The sequence below is a fragment of the Aplidium turbinatum genome, chromosome 13 (genome assembly GCF_918807975.1).
Source record: "Aplidium turbinatum chromosome 13, kaAplTurb1.1, whole genome shotgun sequence".
NCBI classification, from domain to species: Eukaryota; Metazoa; Chordata; class Ascidiacea; order Aplousobranchia; family Polyclinidae; genus Aplidium; species Aplidium turbinatum.
Window position 1 is genome coordinate 6768645 of NC_137484.1, and position 21315 is coordinate 6789959.

Sequence of the window (21315 nt, forward strand, 5' to 3'; positions counted from 1 at the left end):
AAAACAGAGTTTATTAAAAAAGTCAATTGTAAAAAGCAGCACCAATAACCATGATGCAAAAAATGAAGTGAGCATTTAAAAAAGTTAAATGGAATTAAGACTGCAAAGTCTCTATCAATGAGGTCTGATTCCATCTCCAGCTCCTGAACTGTCATGCGTTTCACTTGTGACTCCAGCTCCATTGCTAGCCAAGTTAAAGGCTCCGCTCTGACACCATGTGCACATTGTGCACTGTGCAGCAAGTGAAGTTAAAGGCTCCAGCTTTTTAGCCCTGGTTGAAACCATACTGAAACTATACTATAGCTTAAAGTGCATACGTTGGCACTTGGCAATAAGGTAGTAGATTCAAATTTTTCACAACTATAGCCAGTGCGTATAAAATAAACCAGATTCATCTTATCAACATTGCCTGCGGTGAATCCAAAATGTTAAATGCAGTAAAGTAAATAATCAAGTACTTCTGTTGCAGACCATCTTACCGTCTACGACAGAAAGGCAACAGATCAACCAAAAGTCTACAAGTTAGTTTTCATACTGCAAATAAAGGAATAATGTGAGAAATGAGCTCCAGTAATATGACATGCAACAAAAAACACCATAGCATCCAACAAACATATGCACAAAAATACTGTAAGGTTATAGGTGGAACATTCCTTACTGAGAGAAGCAAGAGACATCTAAGGGTCAATTCCACTTGCCAAGGTAGCTAACCACCACCAGCAGCCAAAACACCATGAAAGATATCAGACTAAATCTCTGGCTCCTGGGTCATCAATTTTTATTGTAAAAAGTATATATATATAATTATATATCCTTTTTCTCCTTTTCTTTTTTGTATGTTTTTCCTAAACGGGATGACCCACTTAATTGATATTTCTTGCAATATGGACAGCTGGACGCCGGACGGGACCATAAAAGTTAAGAATTGCCAAAACTGTAGAAAGTGTTGAAAAAATGCTCCATATCCAGAAAAATGTGCGAACGTTTTTTAAAGTTCCCAGCCTCTTGGAAAGGTTACGAGGCCCTAAAATCATCCCAGGTCCACAAGTACACCTGTTAATGCCACTGGTTAGGCCTACATAACTGGAAAACAAAGGCCTACACTCTAACTTGTTAAAGATATGTAACAGCATAGGCTACATTAAAAGCTCTATTAAACGAATTTACCAACACCATTTCATTTTTAAGACATCGAAAGTTATTTTCTTTGCACGACAATCGCTACAGTCAGAGTTGATGTTTTTTGTCTGTTTCTGTGGTTTTACGTAAAGCAACCTTTCAATTCTATACACAGGGTCATCAATAATAAACTTTACAACTTTAAACAACTGTATTTAACAAATGGTGGACAATTTTTGAGTAATAAACATAATATTAAATTGTCAAATAAATAAATGTTTAGGAAAAACAAGTTTTACGCAATGTGTCAGCCATTTGCGTCGATAACAAGTCAGAGACGCTGCGAAAAGGACCTGCAAGGGCCATGAATAACTCTTTAGTCTTTGAAATTAACATATTTTTACTTCAGCAAAAACGTTGCCGAGGCCAAACGGCAGGTTGAAATTGCCTCGGCAATTACTGTGAACATTTATTACGAAAAAAATTGTACCAAAACATGTAAAACGAGAAAGGAAAAATATACTAGAGTAGTCTATCACAATTCACGACCGCAACTCTGACCAGCAACTTCGGCTTTTTGAAATGTTTGCTCCAATTAAACTCCAATCAGCGACTTGTAGGTGCTGATAGTTAACGACAAAAAATCTCTAAGAGTAGCCTTTCAGTCCACATTAGCAAATTACACTGCAATCAACTCTAATACATTGCAGTGTAATTTTCTAATGTGGACTGACAGTCTGACACTCTGAGCTTTTTTATTGTTGACTATCAGCACCTAACATTAGAACTTCATAATTTTGACATAATATGAATGCAAATTTGTTTCTTGTTGCTAGTGGGGTGCAACCTATTTTGTCTCCAGAACACTTCATACCCTGAAAAGATCGAGAAAAAATACAACAGAGCCAAAGTCGCTGATCGGAGTTGCCGCAAACATTTCAAAATTTTTTCCATTGAAAAGATCGAGAGAAAAAATACAGAAGCGCCGAAGTCGCTGATTAGAGTTGCCGAAATAGTTGACCACGCCAAGTATTTTGAAGTAATAAGCTAGTTGATATACCGAATCTCACTTTCGGGTTAGAGTTATTTTGATAAACCGAATCTCACTTCCGGGTTAGGATTGACCAAAACATGTGGATTGAAGTGTGTGAACAGTAAAGCAAAGGTAAAGTTAGGGATGGGCAATTCAGAATAATTCACTATTCCAGAATTATTCCGGAATACTAAACAGAATCCAGAATCGAATCCTATTAACTTCCAGGCTCCAGCAACGCAAAAAGTAAAAAATTTCAGACACAAAAGCTACACAATCAAAGTAAATGTTTGTTGCAATGTAAGACATTAAAGCATTCTAAATGACTGCCAGCCAAACGGGAAAAGTGTTGCCAGATGATGGAAGCCACTTGGCACCAAAAAGTAACTAAAATTTCACCAGATTGTTTGTTTGTTTTTTCATATCTTTATCTTGCATTGCGGGAAAGCGGACTTGAGCGCTATGCATCGGTGTTGTCTACTCTACTTGTGACTTAAATTTGGTACTACCCAATGTACCCATTACTCGAAGTCGATCACTGGGTAGAGGCAATTATCGTAAAGTTTCTTGCCCAGAGAAACAACAGCAAGTGCAGGTGGCTGAAGTCGAACATGCAGGCTCTCAACTGCGAGCCCAACGCGCTAACCACTCGGCCACTGCTGATATTTAAAACACCCTAAATAAAACAATTTCGCCTAAAATACAAATAGTTTTTAAGACACAAGACACTGCCATCACGCATAACCAAACCTCTTGCAAAACGTTTTCTATACGAGCAGGGATTATTTGCTAAAAAGTTTTAAAAAATTGAAAAAAATATTCTTGAAAAAAATTGAGTGGGGAAAATTCACCAGATTTCACCAAAAAGTTATCTGGTTTTAAGGTCAAAATGCCTGGCACCAAAGACCTCTAAATTTCACCAGAATTTTTTAATTTGGTATTCTATTTCCACATCTGGCAACGCTGAACGGGAGCGCAGCTTAGTTGCCGTCAAACCCGCACTGGAAAAGCATCGCTTGGAAGATGCTGATGTGGCAGGTATGCTGAGATATTTCAGAGCCAACTCCTTTTCCTTTAGCAGGTGCATCTGCTCAATGTTGTTACGCCTACCAGTCAAACTATCGCAGAGTCGCATACGCACGTGGATTGAAAAAAAGCATTGCACGATTGTGCATGTGTAACTTACAAAGCGTGAAGAAAATTGCGCGCTTAGTTTCTTTGATTGCTCATGCAAGCGAGTGACGTAGGGTTGCATGCGCCGTGCGGGCACAACGCATGCAAAATGTTTTTTTGAAGGTGCGGAACTGCGGATGGTGTCAATGCAAAAAAAAAGTGAGTAAGCCACACTTTTTTCAGTTCACTGTCTCAAGCTGACAGTTTGCACAAGACTTATGCATAATTGCATATCTTTAAAACCGAATCTTATTGCCCGGTTTTATTGCCGTTTTGGATTCGGATAGTTTAGGATCCGAAACCTTCTGGATTCGGTATTCTGAATTGCCCATCCCTATTCCCTAGGTAAAGTAGTTTCACCCTATATGTTTGGTCGAGTCTTGTCTTTGTCATGAATTACCAAGGGGGGGGGGGACTTGTATACCAGCTCCGAATAATCTATTTACTTCCAACTAACATTTTTAAACAAAATTACAAAGAAAAAGTCACACTTATTTTGTGGTGGCCTATAAAAATTTAATAATTAATTTAAGGGGAAAACTTTAAAATGTTTGCGGAAAGTCCGATCAGCGACTTCGACTAAGTAAGTTCTATTTTTTCTCTCGATCTTCTTAGGGGACAAAATCGTTTGCATTTGCACATATTGAGGTCAAATATCTCGCTTGATTATATGGAAATATGGACATAGAAATATAGCCTCAGTTTCTATATTTACATGGCAAACTTTAGAAAATGACCAGTAACAATTAACAAGGAAATTTTAATTTCCAGTTTTTGAAACCCACACTTTTTTCCCCACAGCTCATGCTTTTCTTTGTTTATTGTCTTATTTTGAAGTCATGCTCTAGAGCAGAGGTGACGAACCTGCGGCCCGTCAAAGAATTTTGTGCAGCCCGCAAAACAATTTGACAATCGCTGATGTATTAAAGACAGAAAACATCTCCAAGCTGTTTCATGCCTTCACAGGTACAAAGAACTGGAGCTTGATGTCTTTTCTATCCCCTTCAATGTTACACCTGCTTCTGCACCCTATGAGCTCCAACTTGAACTCATAAAACTACAAAGTGATGACACGCATAAAAGCGATGTATGTGAACAAGCCGTTGCTTGAGTTTTATCAATGTATGTTTATTGTTTATCAAAGAAAGAGTTTCAAAACTTGAGAGCTCACGCTCTCAAATGGTCATCTATTTTTGGCAGCACATACTTATGCGAACAGTTCTTTTCTAAAATGCACTTTACAAAAAGTCGTTACCGTAATTTGGGGTGAATAGGAACAATTTTAATGGTTTTTGCTACACAGGCTTTTCCATGAATATATTGTTGCCATTTTTAGTAGTTTGACTTATGTGCATAACTGCATATGTTAGATCTATGTTTATGTAATTTTGTATTTTTTTGTAAATCCTAAGAATTTTGAAATATTTAGAAAAATCTGATGTTCCTATTCACCCCATATTTTGGGGTGAATAGGAACATTTTATTTTTTCTAATTTTAAACCTTTTCGGTCTACGCATAAGGTGAATAGGAACACCGTATCTAAAGCTTTGGTACTTAATGCTTTGAAGTAATGCAAAGGTTTGAACCTGCTGGTGCTTGGGATATGGCAAAAAGCTTTTTTTTAGAAGTGGCTGCATTTACGGCGCCGTAAATACAGCCGTTCCATGCCTTTTTTTTAATCTTTATGTTGCTTTTATTGCGCATGCGCGCTGTTGCTGGAAAAAAAGGTGCGTATATAACTTCTAAATTCAACTCTTTTTGCCAATCAAAGGCGCGTGCGATCTTTGTCTGGCTCGTACTCGCAAGGATATAAGTTCGATTCCACCGAAAGGTAATTTTTTTTTTCTGAACTCAATTCTAACCTAAAGTGACTCAATCGTTAGGCTACGCATTTTTATGGCCGTTCAGTTTAGTTTGTTTTTAGTTCTGACCATCACAACGAAAAAACAGTATATGACAGAGGTAGAAAAACAACAGAGGTAGCTATAGAAAAAGGTAGAAGCGACAAAACGCGGACGTTATAGCGTGTATGATAGCAAAGCAGGACAATCAGTTTAAAATATGGCACGGTCGTACTCGTATCACCTAAAAAATTTATATTCCATGCCTTTTTAGAAAAAGGTAGAAGCGACAAAACGCGGAGGTTGTAGCGTGCATGATACCAAAGCAAACAAAATTTTCTCAAAACAAGTTTCAGTTGCAGCTGTGCTATTCTAAAACTTTTAATGCCTACGTATAAAAGTCTGAAGCTCAACCTAAATCACATGCTGGTTTTTCATAACTTCATAATTAGTCATTGTTAGCCTCAACCAAAGTGCAAGAACTCAACTCAAAAAAGACCATCATATCATGGGAAGTTCTAAACAGAGTTGCAGACTTTAAAATATAGAATATAACTCGAACTCTTGTACAGCACCTTGTGACAGTTTGGCATTGGTACGTACAGTCGTGGGTCTGCTACTATTCGGTGAGTCCGATTCGGTGGGTTCCTAACCTCTAACCCCTAACCCTAACTCCTCACCCCTAACCCTAAAACGGCAATGATAATTAGGCTACGGTACCCGATAATTAAAAAAAAAATTGAAAAAATCCCCCGTTAAGGGATCGGACTCACCGAATCGGACTCACCGAAACGGGCCATTCCGTACAGTCGTACACCCATCAGCAGATGTAGGCTACACACGGTGGGGTTGTTTGTGCTCACAATCTTTGGATGACCTATATCGGCCGCGTTAAGTAAACTAAGGCGGGCTGTTATATAGGAATACACTTAATTGTCAATCATCTCATGTTTGCAGATGATATTTGTTGCCTATTTCTCTAAGTATTCATAATCTACAGAATATCTTGCGTGTGTGAGAAGACTATGCACTTTTTAATGGCGTCACTTTTAACTGAAAAAAGTCGTTTGCTGTGTATTTTCCAACCAATCATCTAAAGTTAAATTTGATTCCAATTGTAGACTACGGCTAAATGGAAGCCGGATCAAATTTGTAAATGGCGTCAAATATCTGGGTTTATTTCTTGACACGGCAATGTGTGAGTCCAAGGATATAAATCGGCAAGTGCGATCAATCTACTTTTTTGCCAACAAATTGAAATCAAAATTTTTTAATGTTCCAGTGAAGTTAAGAATATTCTCTTCCGTAGGCTACATATTGTAGCCTACCTTAATGCATGCTTGTCATCTGTGGGAAAATTATAGGCCTACCAACGCGACATTAATCGTTTGCGTGTTGCCTTCAATAACGCATTTACAATTATTCACAATTTGACCAAACAATATGAATATAGTGTCCGTGAACATCAAGTCCTTGTAAGATTTGATGCATTTGTACGGAAATAAGTTTTTTTTTCTTTTGTTAGATGCGAATCGTCATCTTACTTCATTGTTGATGAGGTCTGACTGCTATCGTAAATCAAACTACCGCCTACTGTCTTCATTACAACTACACTTTATAGCCTACTGACTTCAGTTAGGGCACGGATGCAATTTCTGTGCAAATTTTAGGTTAAAACAGGAACTCAATTGCAGCAATTATGGGATTTATGTAGCAACATGTTTACTTTGCCATGAACAATATGTTGGACAAACTGTTAATAAATTTTCGGTTCGCTGGTCAGGCCATCGTGCAACTTGGAACACTTTCGATTTTTCTTCTAATATATGACAGGGCCGCGTTATTAAAACAGTTTGCCGTATTTCATGATCTAAGAACTGAACCACAACTTTCCCAATGCTACAATGTCACATTTGTTGAACAACCTAATATTGATAATCTTGATGCTTGTGAAGATAAATGGATACATAGGATACATGCCAAAATAAATATCCAAAGTTTAATTCTGCCGCAAGTTTAATTTTTTGACTCTCCACAACATATGTGATATTTTTTCAATATTTTACTGCCTTGTTATTCACCGCCGTCTTTGCCTACTCTTTTTTCCACAACGCTACTTTTTTTGTTTGCCAGGACGCTACATTTAATTAGTTATCGCTCTACTTAGTTTGTTTATCACTGCCTTCGACTGCCATGTTTTCGCATATTATTATTTTTTTTCTTAGCTGTAATTTACCACGACGCTACATTTGCAGGCTTTGCTCACCGCTCTTTCATCAACTCCCGTTTATATATTTGATACGTAGGCTACTTTACTTTACTGCCGCTTGGTTTAGGTTATTTTCAACAATTACACTGGTCAACAGCAAATTTTAATCGAGCTCGTGATTGATTGATTCTAGAAGCATTTTGTGCGCTGATTTCAAAAATGACTTTATTTTTTTCCTAGCACATCATGTTTTCTAGATATTCCAATTTTAAAATTTTGAAGACATGCCACATTTACAGGCAAGTAAAGCAGTTTTTTATTTGCAGATCAAGTGTGACGTCATAATAAAACAATGATAAGCCGTACAATTGATGAGCTGGAGCCGTACAATTTTTGCGGCTTCGTATATGAACATTGCATGAATCGATCAAGTAATAGAAGCTAACCGAACGAACGATCGTTGATGGCCCCCTATGAACTACTTGAAGTTGATGGCCCCCTGTGCTTTTGTCATGATATTGAAGAACTTTTTCACAAATTGGGAGAAGTTCACAATCCTCATGAGTGGCGATTTTTCATCGATTCCTCGAAAAGAAGCCTGAAAGCTGTTCTTTTACATAACGGAAATGAAAAGCCATCCATTTCACACTCGGTGCACCTAAAGGAATCTTATGAAAACATCGAAATTCTTCTCAATGCTATTAATTACAGGGATTATGAGTGGAGTATTTGTGGAGATCTGAAAATGATTGGAATCTTAATGGGGATGCAAGGGGGATTTACAAAGTACTGTTGTTTCTTGTGTCTGTGGGATAGTCGCGCTACTACTGAGCACTACCAGAAAAAGGATTGGCCAACAAGAAGCTCCTACAATCCTGGAAGAGAAAGTGTCCAAAATGTCCCGCTAGTTAATCCCGACAAAATTCTTTTGCCGCCGTTACATATCAAACTCGGCTTGATGAAGAATTTTGTGAAAGCAATGGGCAAATCAAATTTAAACGGTTTTCTGTAGCCTACCTCTGTAAGAAATTTCCAAAACTAAGTCATGCAAAGCTTAAAGAAGGAATATTTGTTGGTCCACAGATTCGAGAAGTTTTAAAAGATACTGACTTTTCTGGAACGAAAGGATGATGGGTGATTACTGCTGGATGTTGCATCGCGATGATCCAACATGTACACCTAAACGAAAATCACTAACTAAAATCATATGCCCAGCGATTTTAATGCAGCAATGTCTAAGTGTCATTGCAACATTCTAAACACTATCTTTGGTATCATGCTGAGCGTTTTTCTTGGGTTTTTGTTTGTTGGTTATTTGATGTATGCAAGGTGTTGCAGCTGATCTTGTGTAGCTTGTTTGAAGCGCACATTCAGCGTCAACCATGACTGTTTGAAATATAATACAGGGAGCTTAAAAACCTGACACTTCAGTATTGTGCTAGCTCAAGTATTTAGTACCTCAGACAAGGTTTAAGAGGCATTTTTTGCACTCTATAGTGTCTATGCATACATATGCAACTAAATAGTGTTGAATTTGTGAAAGCAATGCACAAATCTGAAACACTCTGCTCTCTGAAGCTAATCTAAATTTGAAAATTGTAGCGACAAAATCGGTATTTGAACGCAATATTGACGTTTCTGGTCAAAAATTTTCAGACCAATAACTTTAAAACCTGATGTGCTAGAGCAAAACTAGCGCCAGATTTGAAATCAGCAGCAAATTGTGGTCTAAGAAAAGTTACTCCCATTCTCGATTAAAAATTTTTTTCAAATTTTGTTAACCTGTGTTATTTTCAATATTTGCGCTCATGTTTTGGCATTATTGCGTCACTGTGTTGTTAATTTAAAACATTACGTGTAGGTTTTAACTGCCCTTCATCAGAACTGAAGATGCACTGAATAAGTGCGAAATATATTTTCTGTAACATCTACTGACTACTGATCCCTGTTACCTTAGCAATTGAGGTTTTAGCAAGCTATGTTAAGCTCGCAGGATTTGCAAAACACCGGTGGTCGAGGCTATCGCTGTCAATTCTTGTTGCAATCAGCTGCTGACAAACATGTATTGTTGCCATATAGGCCTACCTTGTTTTGGCCGCTTTTTAGGCTCAATGGCCCAACAGGCTAACCTATTGATGAAGACGTATGGGCATACACGTTGCATTTGCCCAAACTTATCAAATAAAAACTAGATTTCCGTAGAAGTTCAGTGATTACTTTAGGTTTGAAATCGAAGCTACGTTTTAATTTTTTTTTCTGTCCACAGAAAGATTTCAATAATTTGTTTGTTTGGCCTACCCAGTTTCATATAAGCTACGCAGTAAAGCTGACATGGGGGTCTAGTAATAGGCTAGCCTAGTCACGTTTTTTTTGCTCCCATTGCGGCAAAGAGTACGTTGCCTACACAAATGCAACACAACAGGAAGCAGCGAAGAGGTACCGTATACAGTAGGCTATAGACTAGTCGTCGAATCAGCTGCTACCCTTATTTTAGCATACCGTTAAGTGTCTTTCCCGAGACACAATCGCAAACTCTAGAGCGGTGTGGAACCGACGTCCTTTGCAAATGTCGCGCAAACGCTTTCACCACTCAACCATGCAGCCGCTACATCACTATTGTTTGTAGGTAGGCTACCAGTAATTAGGATTTTATGAAGTCAAAAAATTTAGACAATATTAGTAGGCTAATCAAGTAATCATTTAATAAAACTGTAGCAGACTAACGTAAAAGTATGGTATTAGGTGGCTCCACTTGCGCTGTAGGCCTAGTCCAGCCCAAAATGAAAGCGTGTGCGTTGCAAACTTGTGATGTGATTGTTCCTATTTCGACAGAAAGTAATAATTGCAAAAAATACAAATGTTGTTTGATTCTGTGTCAATACATTAGTTCCATAAAAGCAAAAGAAGCCAAATCAAACACAAACATTAAGTGGCTAGAAACCTGGAGTGAACCTGAGCATAAACCAAGGTAGGACAAAAACATCAAGTAGGCTAGCTAATAAGCGAAAATGCTACACGAAAAAATTATGTGTAGAATCTAAATAAAATAATAACAAGTTTAGGCTACCTGCTTTAGTTGTTAACTGATGTATTTCAAATAAAAATTTATCAATGCAAGGTCCATTCGTTCAGTGGCCCCGTGCAGTAGGCTGTAGCGCTGTGCTGGCGGTAGTTAGGCCCATGGGCTACGGCCATGCAGTAAATTCAATTTTTTTCTTAAAATAGATTACTTAATTGTAATACTCAGTCAATAAAGTACTTTTAGTACAAAATGTACAACTAAAGTGAGCGATTGTTCAATTACAACAACAACCAAAACGTTCAAAAATTCTGCTTCACTACCACGATTTCAGTTCGTGAAGTGGTTTGTTTTCCACGTCACGTTTCAATGGTTGGCTACGGGAAAGATCTATTGGTGGCCTATTTATGATATTTATTGGGCTAAGTGCCAAACTACGAATAAAAGCAACGTTTAAAATTCAACATTTTTATTTCAAAGTCGAAGAATACGCTTTAAAACATTGCTGAACAAGTGATCAACAATATGTCAGCAACAAAGATATAATACACGGGAACCTGACTATTACGATAACGCGTGGGCGACGTGTTTCCAAGTTAAAAATGAAAATGTAGGCCCATTCCCTTTCAGAAGAATTGCAAAAATTGCTACCAGAAGATATGACGTCATAAATACAAGTCAGAGAGGACAAAGTTATCAGTCGGTAGTCGGCTACATTACATTGCGAAGACCCCAAGCCAGGAGATGACAAAGGGAAGTGAAAACAAAAATTGTATTTCACTAGCGTAGCTTCGAGAAGAATATTGTACCAAAGCCATGTCGCTTCATGTTGAATTCAAATTAATTTCAAACTGAACTTTTAAGATAGACGTTATTTGTCAAGGTGGAAATTACCCAGTCACTCGGGAGAAGGTGTAGGTGAATATTGTGGATAGTTGGATACGAATCACACAACGGATACTGACCTATCAGCAAATCGGCTTCTTTTACATTGATTCAATGTCTGAAGGCGTAGAATCAATGCAAAAACAAGACTAATTTGCTGACTGATAAAAATGAATACCACTAAGCTGATGTAATTGTAGGCCTATTGCATAGTGATAAACGATCGTGCTACGCGTGCTTATCTAAATTCTAATTGGCAAAATATTTTGAATTTGTCACAACAGATGAGCCTACAATCACATTACAACTCTTTAAACAAACAAAACGGTTTGAAAATAAGCTTTTTTACATTGTTTCAAGGTACGGTAGCCTCACATTTACATTAACGCATTAGTGGAGAAAGTGGTTACAAACTTTGCCTCTCATAATTATGGATCGATCTCCAATCCACAGTTTTGAATACAAATAAATTAAGCCGGGGTTTTAGGCCTCAAACGTAATAGTTAGCATATCAAGATAAAAGTAACAAAATCAGTTTTACACAGCTGCAGAAAAAACATCACATTTCGACAGAAAAAGATCAACGAATGCAAAGGGAAAACAAAAATAAAATACAGTCGAACGAAAACATTTTATCAACAACAACAACCTTTTTGCACGGCTCTTGCAACGCAGAAGATTTGGCTCATCGAATGTCTGGGAAAATACGGTTCCCGTTCGAATACCAAGTACTGATACCTTGCTCAACTGTTGCAGTACTTGAAACGGCAATGATTTGAATCATAGGTATCAACTGTGGGTTTCCGGGCTGTCAGAGACCTATGAACCGTTTTACCATCACTTTTGTTTTAGACAACTATCTTAGAAGTTGAGCAGTTAATAGACAATTTCTTTACTTTAGCGTCTCCACATGGTTGATGGTGGCCCGTAACTACTTGTCATACGTATCAGGTACAATGAGTGTCTAAAATGGCCGATAGGCTACACACCATTGCCCTAACCAACCAAAAGTTATTCACCCTTAGTAACTTTAGACGTTGAAAAGATGTAAAAAAGGCAACTTTTACATGTTAGATTGTCACAAGGCTCGCCAGAGGTATGAAGTACCAGACTGCCAGAGCAGTAATCGATGACGTAACTCGCCCAACTCATCTATGTGCTAAATCCATAGACTGCAATACTGATGTAAGCGGACGCTTTTCAGACGTTGGATGATACACCCGAAAGCAGTAGACTTTCTATAAGTTAACTTGTATAACTTTCACCTAAAAATGAGGAAAACGACGTAGTTTCAACGCTCGTAAACGATGCTTGAACCACTTTCTATCTGCTACGTTGTGGTTGTTACAAATAAGCGCAAAATATAACAAACTAACCGACAAGGAATTTCATAAAAAGAAAGAAACGAAATTTCATTGTAAACACTCATAGAACATAACCGTTGTGAAACTGCGGCTATCTGCTTGACAAAAAGGTTACGTTTTTTCAACGTTTCAGATATTGGTTAAACAATAAACAGAATTTACTGAAGGAAATCTTGGATAAAACGAAGCCCAACCAACACAGGTTTTTCCCAACAAATAAAAGAAGTCATTAGTAGATTGCTTAATTCCACCCTCCAGTTTGGCGATTTGTGGTGTATACCTAAACTGGTTTAAATCATTGTCGATAAAAAAAATAGCGTGCTGACGATGAATCGATACGAAAAGAACTAATGATGTTACTGTGAACGAACGAAATATTTAAAGAAAAAGTTGAAATCACAGACAATAACAAATCCCCATGTGCATGTTAATCTGACAAGCACGAAAGGCCAGAAAAAAAAAGGTCAGGGATGGAACGAATTCTGATCAAGTATATTTCCAGCAAAGAGTTCAATAAATGAAAACACACATTGTCCCTGGTGTGTGCAGGATTTCCTTGAAGTTAAGAAAAAATTATAGGTATTAATGTACACTAGCACAGGCTTGCCATACCTAATACCCAATTACCCATCCTAGCCTATATTAAGAATATAAATTTTCAGATTCGAAAGAGCTTAGCTGCTTCGGATTGAACTTGCACTGAAAACAAACAGCGGAATAACAAACTCGGCGACTTTTCAGCCTAATAACGTTTAGCTGATTTAGCGATGAACTGGCACACTGCTAAATGTAGCAACCCTCACTTGTCCATGGTGAAGCATTGTGCATCACTAGAACGAACCCTTGTGAGTGGTTTAAAAGTTAAATATTTGTATAAACGGGTATCTTCACGTGGATTGTGAGAAGACCTAATCGGTTGGTTGATTGAATTGGATGCATGCACTGCGGGAACAGCCAGTGCAATGGCAGTAAAATGGACAAGTGGGTGACGGTGATGCGTGACTGATCAGTTCCATATCACATCGAAACAGTAGGAACTTGGTAGAACGACAAATGCTTGCTGTTTGCCAACACATTTATCTCATGTTTTTACCTTTCTGTTGTGAAAAAAATGCCGCATTGTATTGAAATGCGTTCATTATTCAATTTTTGCACTGAGGATGAAAACAAGTTTAACTTACCAAACATTTCAGTAATCTATGAAACATACTATGAGTTTAGATTCTGCAGTTAGGGCTCCGTGCTCATGACAGTAGATTGCCTAATAAGTTTCCATTTATAAAACTACAGTGTTAGGTCAACAAAAGAAACCTCGGCAAAAACTTGCAAAATGGCCTCTTGACAAAGCTAAAAAAAATAGCTGTCGTTTTCAGGCTCACATACAATAAAATAAATTGAAATTAAGAACATTAAAACTTGAACATCGCCTCAACACTGCTAAAAGTGCGCCAATAGCGACGCAGTAGTAAAATTTCACAAAATCAGGCGAGTAAAATACGAGCATTTAAAAAAAGGCTATTGTTTTTTTTTTAATAAGTGAACCAGTTTTAAACTTAATGCTGCTCTCGGGCGTCACTGCGTGGATGTTGACGGTCCGGCTCCAGAGAACTTGGAAAAGGTGTCACCGGGGCTGGAGGAGGTGATGTCGACATACCGTTCTACGTTTGTCTTGCAGTAGAAGCACTCACTGCTGCTCATCAACTGCTGCTTGATGCATTGCCTAGAAAAGAAAGTAACATAACGTTGAACTAGGCACATGTATGATTGAAAACCTGATGATGTGAAATACGCATAAGACTTTGGATCTTCAAAATCATCTTATAAAGTTTCAGGTACCGCCAACTTGACCATTCTTGGAAAGAGATCCATTACTACATAAAATTGGGAACCAATGCTAGAGCTTTACGTCGTCAATAAACTATATTCACCCAGTGGGCCCAATTGCTTAAAGATCTTGTAAATCATGCTTTATGAAGTAAGCTTGAATAAAAAGTCTTCGGGTGTACTTTGCTTGTCTTAATCGCTATTGTTTCACCATAAATATTTATAAAGATGTAAAACTGTTTGAGAAAAGTTTTAGGAAAGAAGAAATCGTTCAAACAGAAGATAACTTGAAGACAAGTGAATTTCACAGTGGAACAAGTGAAATTTATTTTGTCTCAACGACTGATTTTCTTTTTTGTGCTAACGACTTATTTTGTAATCTTGCTCAAGCGCTTCCTGTAGAAGGCTGTAAATTGCAGCAAAACCAAGAAAACAAGCGTCGGTCTCAACTTACGTACCGGCATGACGTGTGACGACACGGAAGGAATTCAACCGTGACTTCGTTGGCATAGCAAATCGTGCACAAATTATCTTCGTCCATGGGTTGCTGAAAGAACATTTGTAAGTAAAGTCGTATTCAGTAAACAGTAGCACGACCTGGTGCAGCACATAAATGTTGATTTGAGCAAAATAACAAGTAAGAGTGTTGCAAAACCGCTCCTAACATGCCAACAACTGTGAGCAAAGGGCTCAAAAAAGCTTTAAATGTCCCTAAACCATTATTCACCTGCAGAATCATTGCAAGATTGAGTTGTAAAATAGATTTTGTAAACGCTTAGTTTATCAAACAATGCACATAGATTGTGATTCAAAGTAGCCTACCTACTGTAGGTACTGTCGCTACAATCGGACGAATAGTTTGTGGTGTAGTACCAGGGCAGGTTCTACCAACAAGTAAGAGAAAAGCGTTAAGCTCAAGCTTCGTCGAAGCATTTCTACAACACACCAAACGGTGGAAGGAACTACTTTTATTATCCTGTACTTCTATCTCAAGGCCATAAACAAACCAATGTTAAAAATAGCTAGTTAGCATTTAAGAAAATAGTGTTGCACTTACCTCGACATTGTTTGCCGCTGTTTTCACCGACTCACGTAACTTGTGGACTGCGTTACGAAGGGAGTCCACCTCCATGTCCATGACTTCTTCGTCTGAAAAGCAACCATGATAACATTCAACTGAATTTCTCTAGAAGCGCTTCAGAGGCTCGTCATCAACCCAGTCGGCATATAACAGAGGTCATTGCCTTTCAGTATTTTTTAACTTACAGTCTTCAAGAGAGACGAAGTTTTTGTCCTTTGATCTCATATAAGGGATTGTTGGACCACGTGGTTTGGATTGACCAATCACATCACTCGATTTCGCTTCATCGCGCATGTTGAGAAGAAACTCAACAGAGATGATGTTGAATCCTGGATCTGTGATCAAAGTCTTGATGGCTCTCTCCTCCCTAATGAAATTATAAGAGGTTAAGGTAATGACCAATGAACGAGTCGAAGAAACTTTGAAAAGAAAATAGATCAATGAAATAAACAATTTCAAGCCAACAAATTACTTCCTTGTTACATTGAAAAATCGTACTTAGATTTTGAATCAATGTAAAAAACACTGATTTGCTTCATGAGCAATAGCATGAAAATAAAAATAGAAACACGTGTTAGATGGAGAAATCTAAATACTAAAGTATGGTCTACGAACTTCATGAAAAGTTATTAAAAAAATAACTCAATATTAAGATAAACGTTAATTTTGGTTGAGTTATGAATAACAAAATAAACTCAAGTTGGTACAAACGTTTCTAAAATTAAACTGCCTCCATCTTCATTTACCCTGAGTTCTAAGAATAGGCCCTCGGCCCCAGAGGCTCAAATGTAGACAATGTGTGGCGTGCAGAGAAATTCAATCGTAAGTAAAACCTAGTTTAAAACGGATTAGCTTTTGAAAGGCTTGCTGGACCATTAGTTTCGTTTCTGCAGTTTGAACTCAAGCCGCTTATTCATATTGATCGATAAAATGAGCTATTTGTTCCCAACAGCGATATTGATGATGGTAATAGGCTACTAGTTGCTTAGTATGGGAGTCGGTCCATTTGCTCAAGCATACAATCACTCGCATGAGTGAACCAGACCGTTTGCTGATGCCATAGAACTTCTTCTTTCAACAAGATGACTTGCGAAGTATGTGACTGAGTGTGCATCAAACAAAAAGAATTCGTTGCTTTAGAATGAAAATTTTCATTACAATTACTGTGACGTCTCTGTAAAGTGGTTCAGTTCAGTAGGCAATAGCCCTATGAAAGACTGAATGTATTTCTAGCCAGAGCTGCTCATAATCATAAGAGAAATCAAGGGCTATAGTCGAAGAGGTGCCACTCCGCAATCGACGGCATGCCTTGAATTGTCTTGCCAAAGACACAGCCACATGCTTTTGAGCGGGGTCGAACCGGCGCCCTATCGAACGTCAAACCTTGGCTCTCACCACTCAGCTATACAGCCGATAAGTAAAGTGGTATGAAAGGGCAAAGTTTTCACGTTTAATTTTTTAGCATAAGATTATCACCACAATAAATTTCATGTGAAAGCTGCGGTACAATACAAAAATTCATCCGCAATGTTGCATGGTTTGAATAAGCACAGGTCAGGTAAGCCGTTAAAATTTGAGTTCTCTTCCTAACCATGATAGAGAACGAAACGATCTGTAAAATACTGGTATGCATTTAATCCAATTAGGTAACAAGATCATCCTCTACAACAATATATTATCTATCTGACCAATACACGTAGGAAAAAGTCCTCGAAAAATCATGAAAAAACTCCTCATGGACGGTGTGGATACATTGTTAAAGAGAAAATCACACCATGGAGAACGTTTTCCCAGTCAGAAAATCAGTCTTTTTTAGATTGATTTATCGTATGCAGACGTTAAATCAATGTAAAAAACGACTAATTTGCTGGCTGAGTTATAGAGGATTTTTGCCTATGACATATTTTTCGGGAGAAGTTTTACTGTTTACCTCGATTAACAATGGCATCAGAAAATTCATTAAAAGAAATGTCACAGACTGGAAGTTTAATCAAGCTTGAACCAAAGAAATACCAACTCAATTATTTAAACAATTCTATCCAAAAAATTGATGATACCTTTGGGACTTGGTAACATCATTAAAGACGGACATAAAATCCCCTGCGAAACAATAGTGTCATCTGTGAGTTATTATTAAAGACGGAAAGAAAATTCCCTGTGAAACAATAGTGTCATCTGTGAGTTATTGACACCGCTTTCCTCTAAGCCTAATAGTTTACTGCAGTATTACTCTTCGTAGTACGATCTCTAACTAACATGTATCGTTTGCGTGAAACATTTTCCAAAAAATAATTTTCAAGAAAAAATTTTCGGTTCGCTGGTCAGGCCATCGTGCAACTTGGAACACTTTCGATTTTTCTTCTAATATATGACAGGGCCGCGTTATTAAAACAGTTTGCCGTATTTCATGATCTAAGAACTGAACCACAACTTTCCCAATGCTACAATGTCACATTTGTTGAACAACCTAATATTGATAATCTTGATGCTTGTGAAGATAAATGGATACATAGGATACATGCCAAAATAAATATCCAAAGTTTAATTCTGCCGCAAGTTTAATTTTTTGACTCTCCACAACATATGTGATATTTTTTCAATATTTTACTGCCTTGTTATTCACCGCCGTCTTTGCCTACTCTTTTTTCCACAACGCTACTTTTTTTGTTTGCCAGGACGCTACATTTAATTAGTTATCGCTCTACTTAGTTTGTTTATCACTGCCTTCGACTGCCATGTTTTCGCATATTATTATTTTTTTTCTTAGCTGTAATTTACCACGACGCTACATTTGCAGGCTTTGCTCACCGCTCTTTCATCAACTCCCGTTTATATATTTGATACGTAGGCTACTTTACTTTACTGCCGCTTGGTTTAGGTTATTTTCAACAATTACACTGGTCAACAGCAAATTTTAATCGAGCTCGTGATTGATTGATTCTAGAAGCATTTTGTGCGCTGATTTCAAAAATGACTTTATTTTTTTCCTAGCACATCATGTTTTCTAGATATTCCAATTTTAAAATTTTGAAGACATGCCACATTTACAGGCAAGTAAAGCAGTTTTTTATTTGCAGATCAAGTGTGACGTCATAATAAAACAATGATAAGCCGTACAATTGATGAGCTGGAGCCGTACAATTTTTGCGGCTTCGTATATGAACATTGCATGAATCGATCAAGTAATAGAAGCTAACCGAACGAACGATCGTTGATGGCCCCCTATGAACTACTTGAAGTTGATGGCCCCCTGTGCTTTTGTCATGATATTGAAGAACTTTTTCACAAATTGGGAGAAGTTCACAATCCTCATGAGTGGCGATTTTTCATCGATTCCTCGAAAAGAAGCCTGAAAGCTGTTCTTTTACATAACGGAAATGAAAAGCCATCCATTTCACACTCGGTGCACCTAAAGGAATCTTATGAAAACATCGAAATTCTTCTCAATGCTATTAATTACAGGGATTATGAGTGGAGTATTTGTGGAGATCTGAAAATGATTGGAATCTTAATGGGGATGCAAGGGGGATTTACAAAGTACTGTTGTTTCTTGTGTCTGTGGGATAGTCGCGCTACTACTGAGCACTACCAGAAAAAGGATTGGCCAACAAGAAGCTCCTACAATCCTGGAAGAGAAAGTGTCCAAAATGTCCCGCTAGTTAATCCCGACAAAATTCTTTTGCCGCCGTTACATATCAAACTCGGCTTGATGAAGAATTTTGTGAAAGCAATGGGCAAATCAAATTTAAACGGTTTTCTGTAGCCTACCTCTGTAAGAAATTTCCAAAACTAAGTCATGCAAAGCTTAAAGAAGGAATATTTGTTGGTCCACAGATTCGAGAAGTTTTAAAAGATACTGACTTTTCTGGAACGAAAGGATGATGGGTGATTACTGCTGGATGTTGCATCGCGATGATCCAACATGTACACCTAAACGAAAATCACTAACTAAAATCATATGCCCAGCGATTTTAATGCAGCAATGTCTAAGTGTCATTGCAACATTCTAAACACTATCTTTGGTATCATGCTGAGCGTTTTTCTTGGGTTTTTGTTTGTTGGTTATTTGATGTATGCAAGGTGTTGCAGCTGATCTTGTGTAGCTTGTTTGAAGCGCACATTCAGCGTCAACCATGACTGTTTGAAATATAATACAGGGAGCTTAAAAACCTGACACTTCAGTATTGTGCTAGCTCAAGTATTTAGTACCTCAGACAAGGTTTAAGAGGCATTTTTTGCACTCTATAGTGTCTATGCATACATATGCAACTAAATAGTGTTGAATTTGTGAAAGCAATGCACAAATCTGAAACACTCTGCTCTCTGAAGCTAATCTAAATTTGAAAATTGTAGCGACAAAATCGGTATTTGAACGCAATATTGACGTTTCTGGTCAAAAATTTTCAGACCAATAACTTTAAAACCTGATGTGCTAGAGCAAAACTAGCGCCAGATTTGAAATCAGCAGCAAATTGTGGTCTAAGAAAAGTTACTCCCATTCTCGATTAAAAATTTTTTTCAAATTTTGTTAACCTGTGTTATTTTCAATATTTGCGCTCATGTTTTGGCATTATTGCGTCACTGTGTTGTTAATTTAAAACATTACGTGTAGGTTTTAACTGCCCTTCATCAGAACTGAAGATGCACTGAATAAGTGCGAAATATATTTTCTGTAACATCTACTGACTACTGATCCCTGTTACCTTAGCAATTGAGGTTTTAGCAAGCTATGTTAAGCTCGCAGGATTTGCAAAACACCGGTGGTCGAGGCTATCGCTGTCAATTCTTGTTGCAATCAGCTGCTGACAAACATGTATTGTTGCCATATAGGCCTACCTTGTTTTGGCCGCTTTTTAGGCTCAATGGCCCAACAGGCTAACCTATTGATGAAGACGTATGGGCATACACGTTGCATTTGCCCAAACTTATCAAATAAAAACTAGATTTCCGTAGAAGTTCAGTGATTACTTTAGGTTTGAAATCGAAGCTACGTTTTAATTTTTTTTTCTGTCCACAGAAAGATTTCAATAATTTGTTTGTTTGGCCTACCCAGTTTCATATAAGCTACGCAGTAAAGCTGACATGGGGGTCTAGTAATAGGCTAGCCTAGTCACGTTTTTTTTGCTCCCATTGCGGCAAAGAGTACGTTGCCTACACAAATGCAACACAACAGGAAGCAGCGAAGAGGTACCGTATACAGTAGGCTATAGACTAGTCGTCGAATCAGCTGCTACCCTTATTTTAGCATACCGTTAAGTGTCTTTCCCGAGACACAATCGCAAACTCTAGAGCGGTGTGGAACCGACGTCCTTTGCAAATGTCGCGCAAACGCTTTCACCACTCAACCATGCAGCCGCTACATCACTATTGTTTGTAGGTAGGCTACCAGTAATTAGGATTTTATGAAGTCAAAAAATTTAGACAATATTAGTAGGCTAATCAAGTAATCATTTAATAAAACTGTAGCAGACTAACGTAAAAGTATGGTATTAGGTGGCTCCACTTGCGCTGTAGGCCTAGTCCAGCCCAAAATGAAAGCGTGTGCGTTGCAAACTTGTGATGTGATTGTTCCTATTTCGACAGAAAGTAATAATTGCAAAAAATACAAATGTTGTTTGATTCTGTGTCAATACATTAGTTCCATAAAAGCAAAAGAAGCCAAATCAAACACAAACATTAAGTGGCTAGAAACCTGGAGTGAACCTGAGCATAAACCAAGGTAGGACAAAAACATCAAGTAGGCTAGCTAATAAGCGAAAATGCTAC

The 21315-nt window shown here is 37.8% G+C and overlaps 1 protein-coding gene across 1 annotated transcript; it reads right to left on the reverse strand.

Annotated features, from left to right (window-relative positions):
• Window positions 1-10391: 10391 nt before the first annotated feature.
• On the reverse strand, window positions 10392-16448 carry LOC145782493 (E3 ubiquitin-protein ligase RNF123-like). The gene is made up of 4 exons (XM_082594292.1): window positions 15735-16448; window positions 15526-15617; window positions 14927-15015; window positions 10392-14364 (listed from the first exon to the last, which is right to left on the reverse strand). Exons 1-4 carry the CDS (start codon window positions 15841-15843, stop codon window positions 14217-14219), a joined length of 438 nt encoding a protein of 145 aa, XP_082450418.1. The 5' UTR covers window positions 15844-16448; the 3' UTR covers window positions 10392-14216.
• Between the last annotated feature and the right edge of the window lie 4867 nt (window positions 16449-21315).

Excerpts from the sequence above, each read along its gene's own strand:
- LOC145782493 (XM_082594292.1), bottom strand. The coding sequence starts at position 15,843 with ATGCGCGATGAAGCGAAATCGAGTGATGTGATTGGTCAATCCAAACCA. Across the intron at positions 15,618-15,734 it reads CTTCGTCTCTCTTGAAGACT|ACGAAGAAGTCATGGACATG; the intron begins GTAAGTTAAAAA and ends GTTGCTTTTCAG. Across the intron at positions 15,016-15,525 it reads CAGCGGCAAACAATGTCGAG|CAACCCATGGACGAAGATAA; the intron begins GTAAGTGCAACA and ends ATGTTCTTTCAG.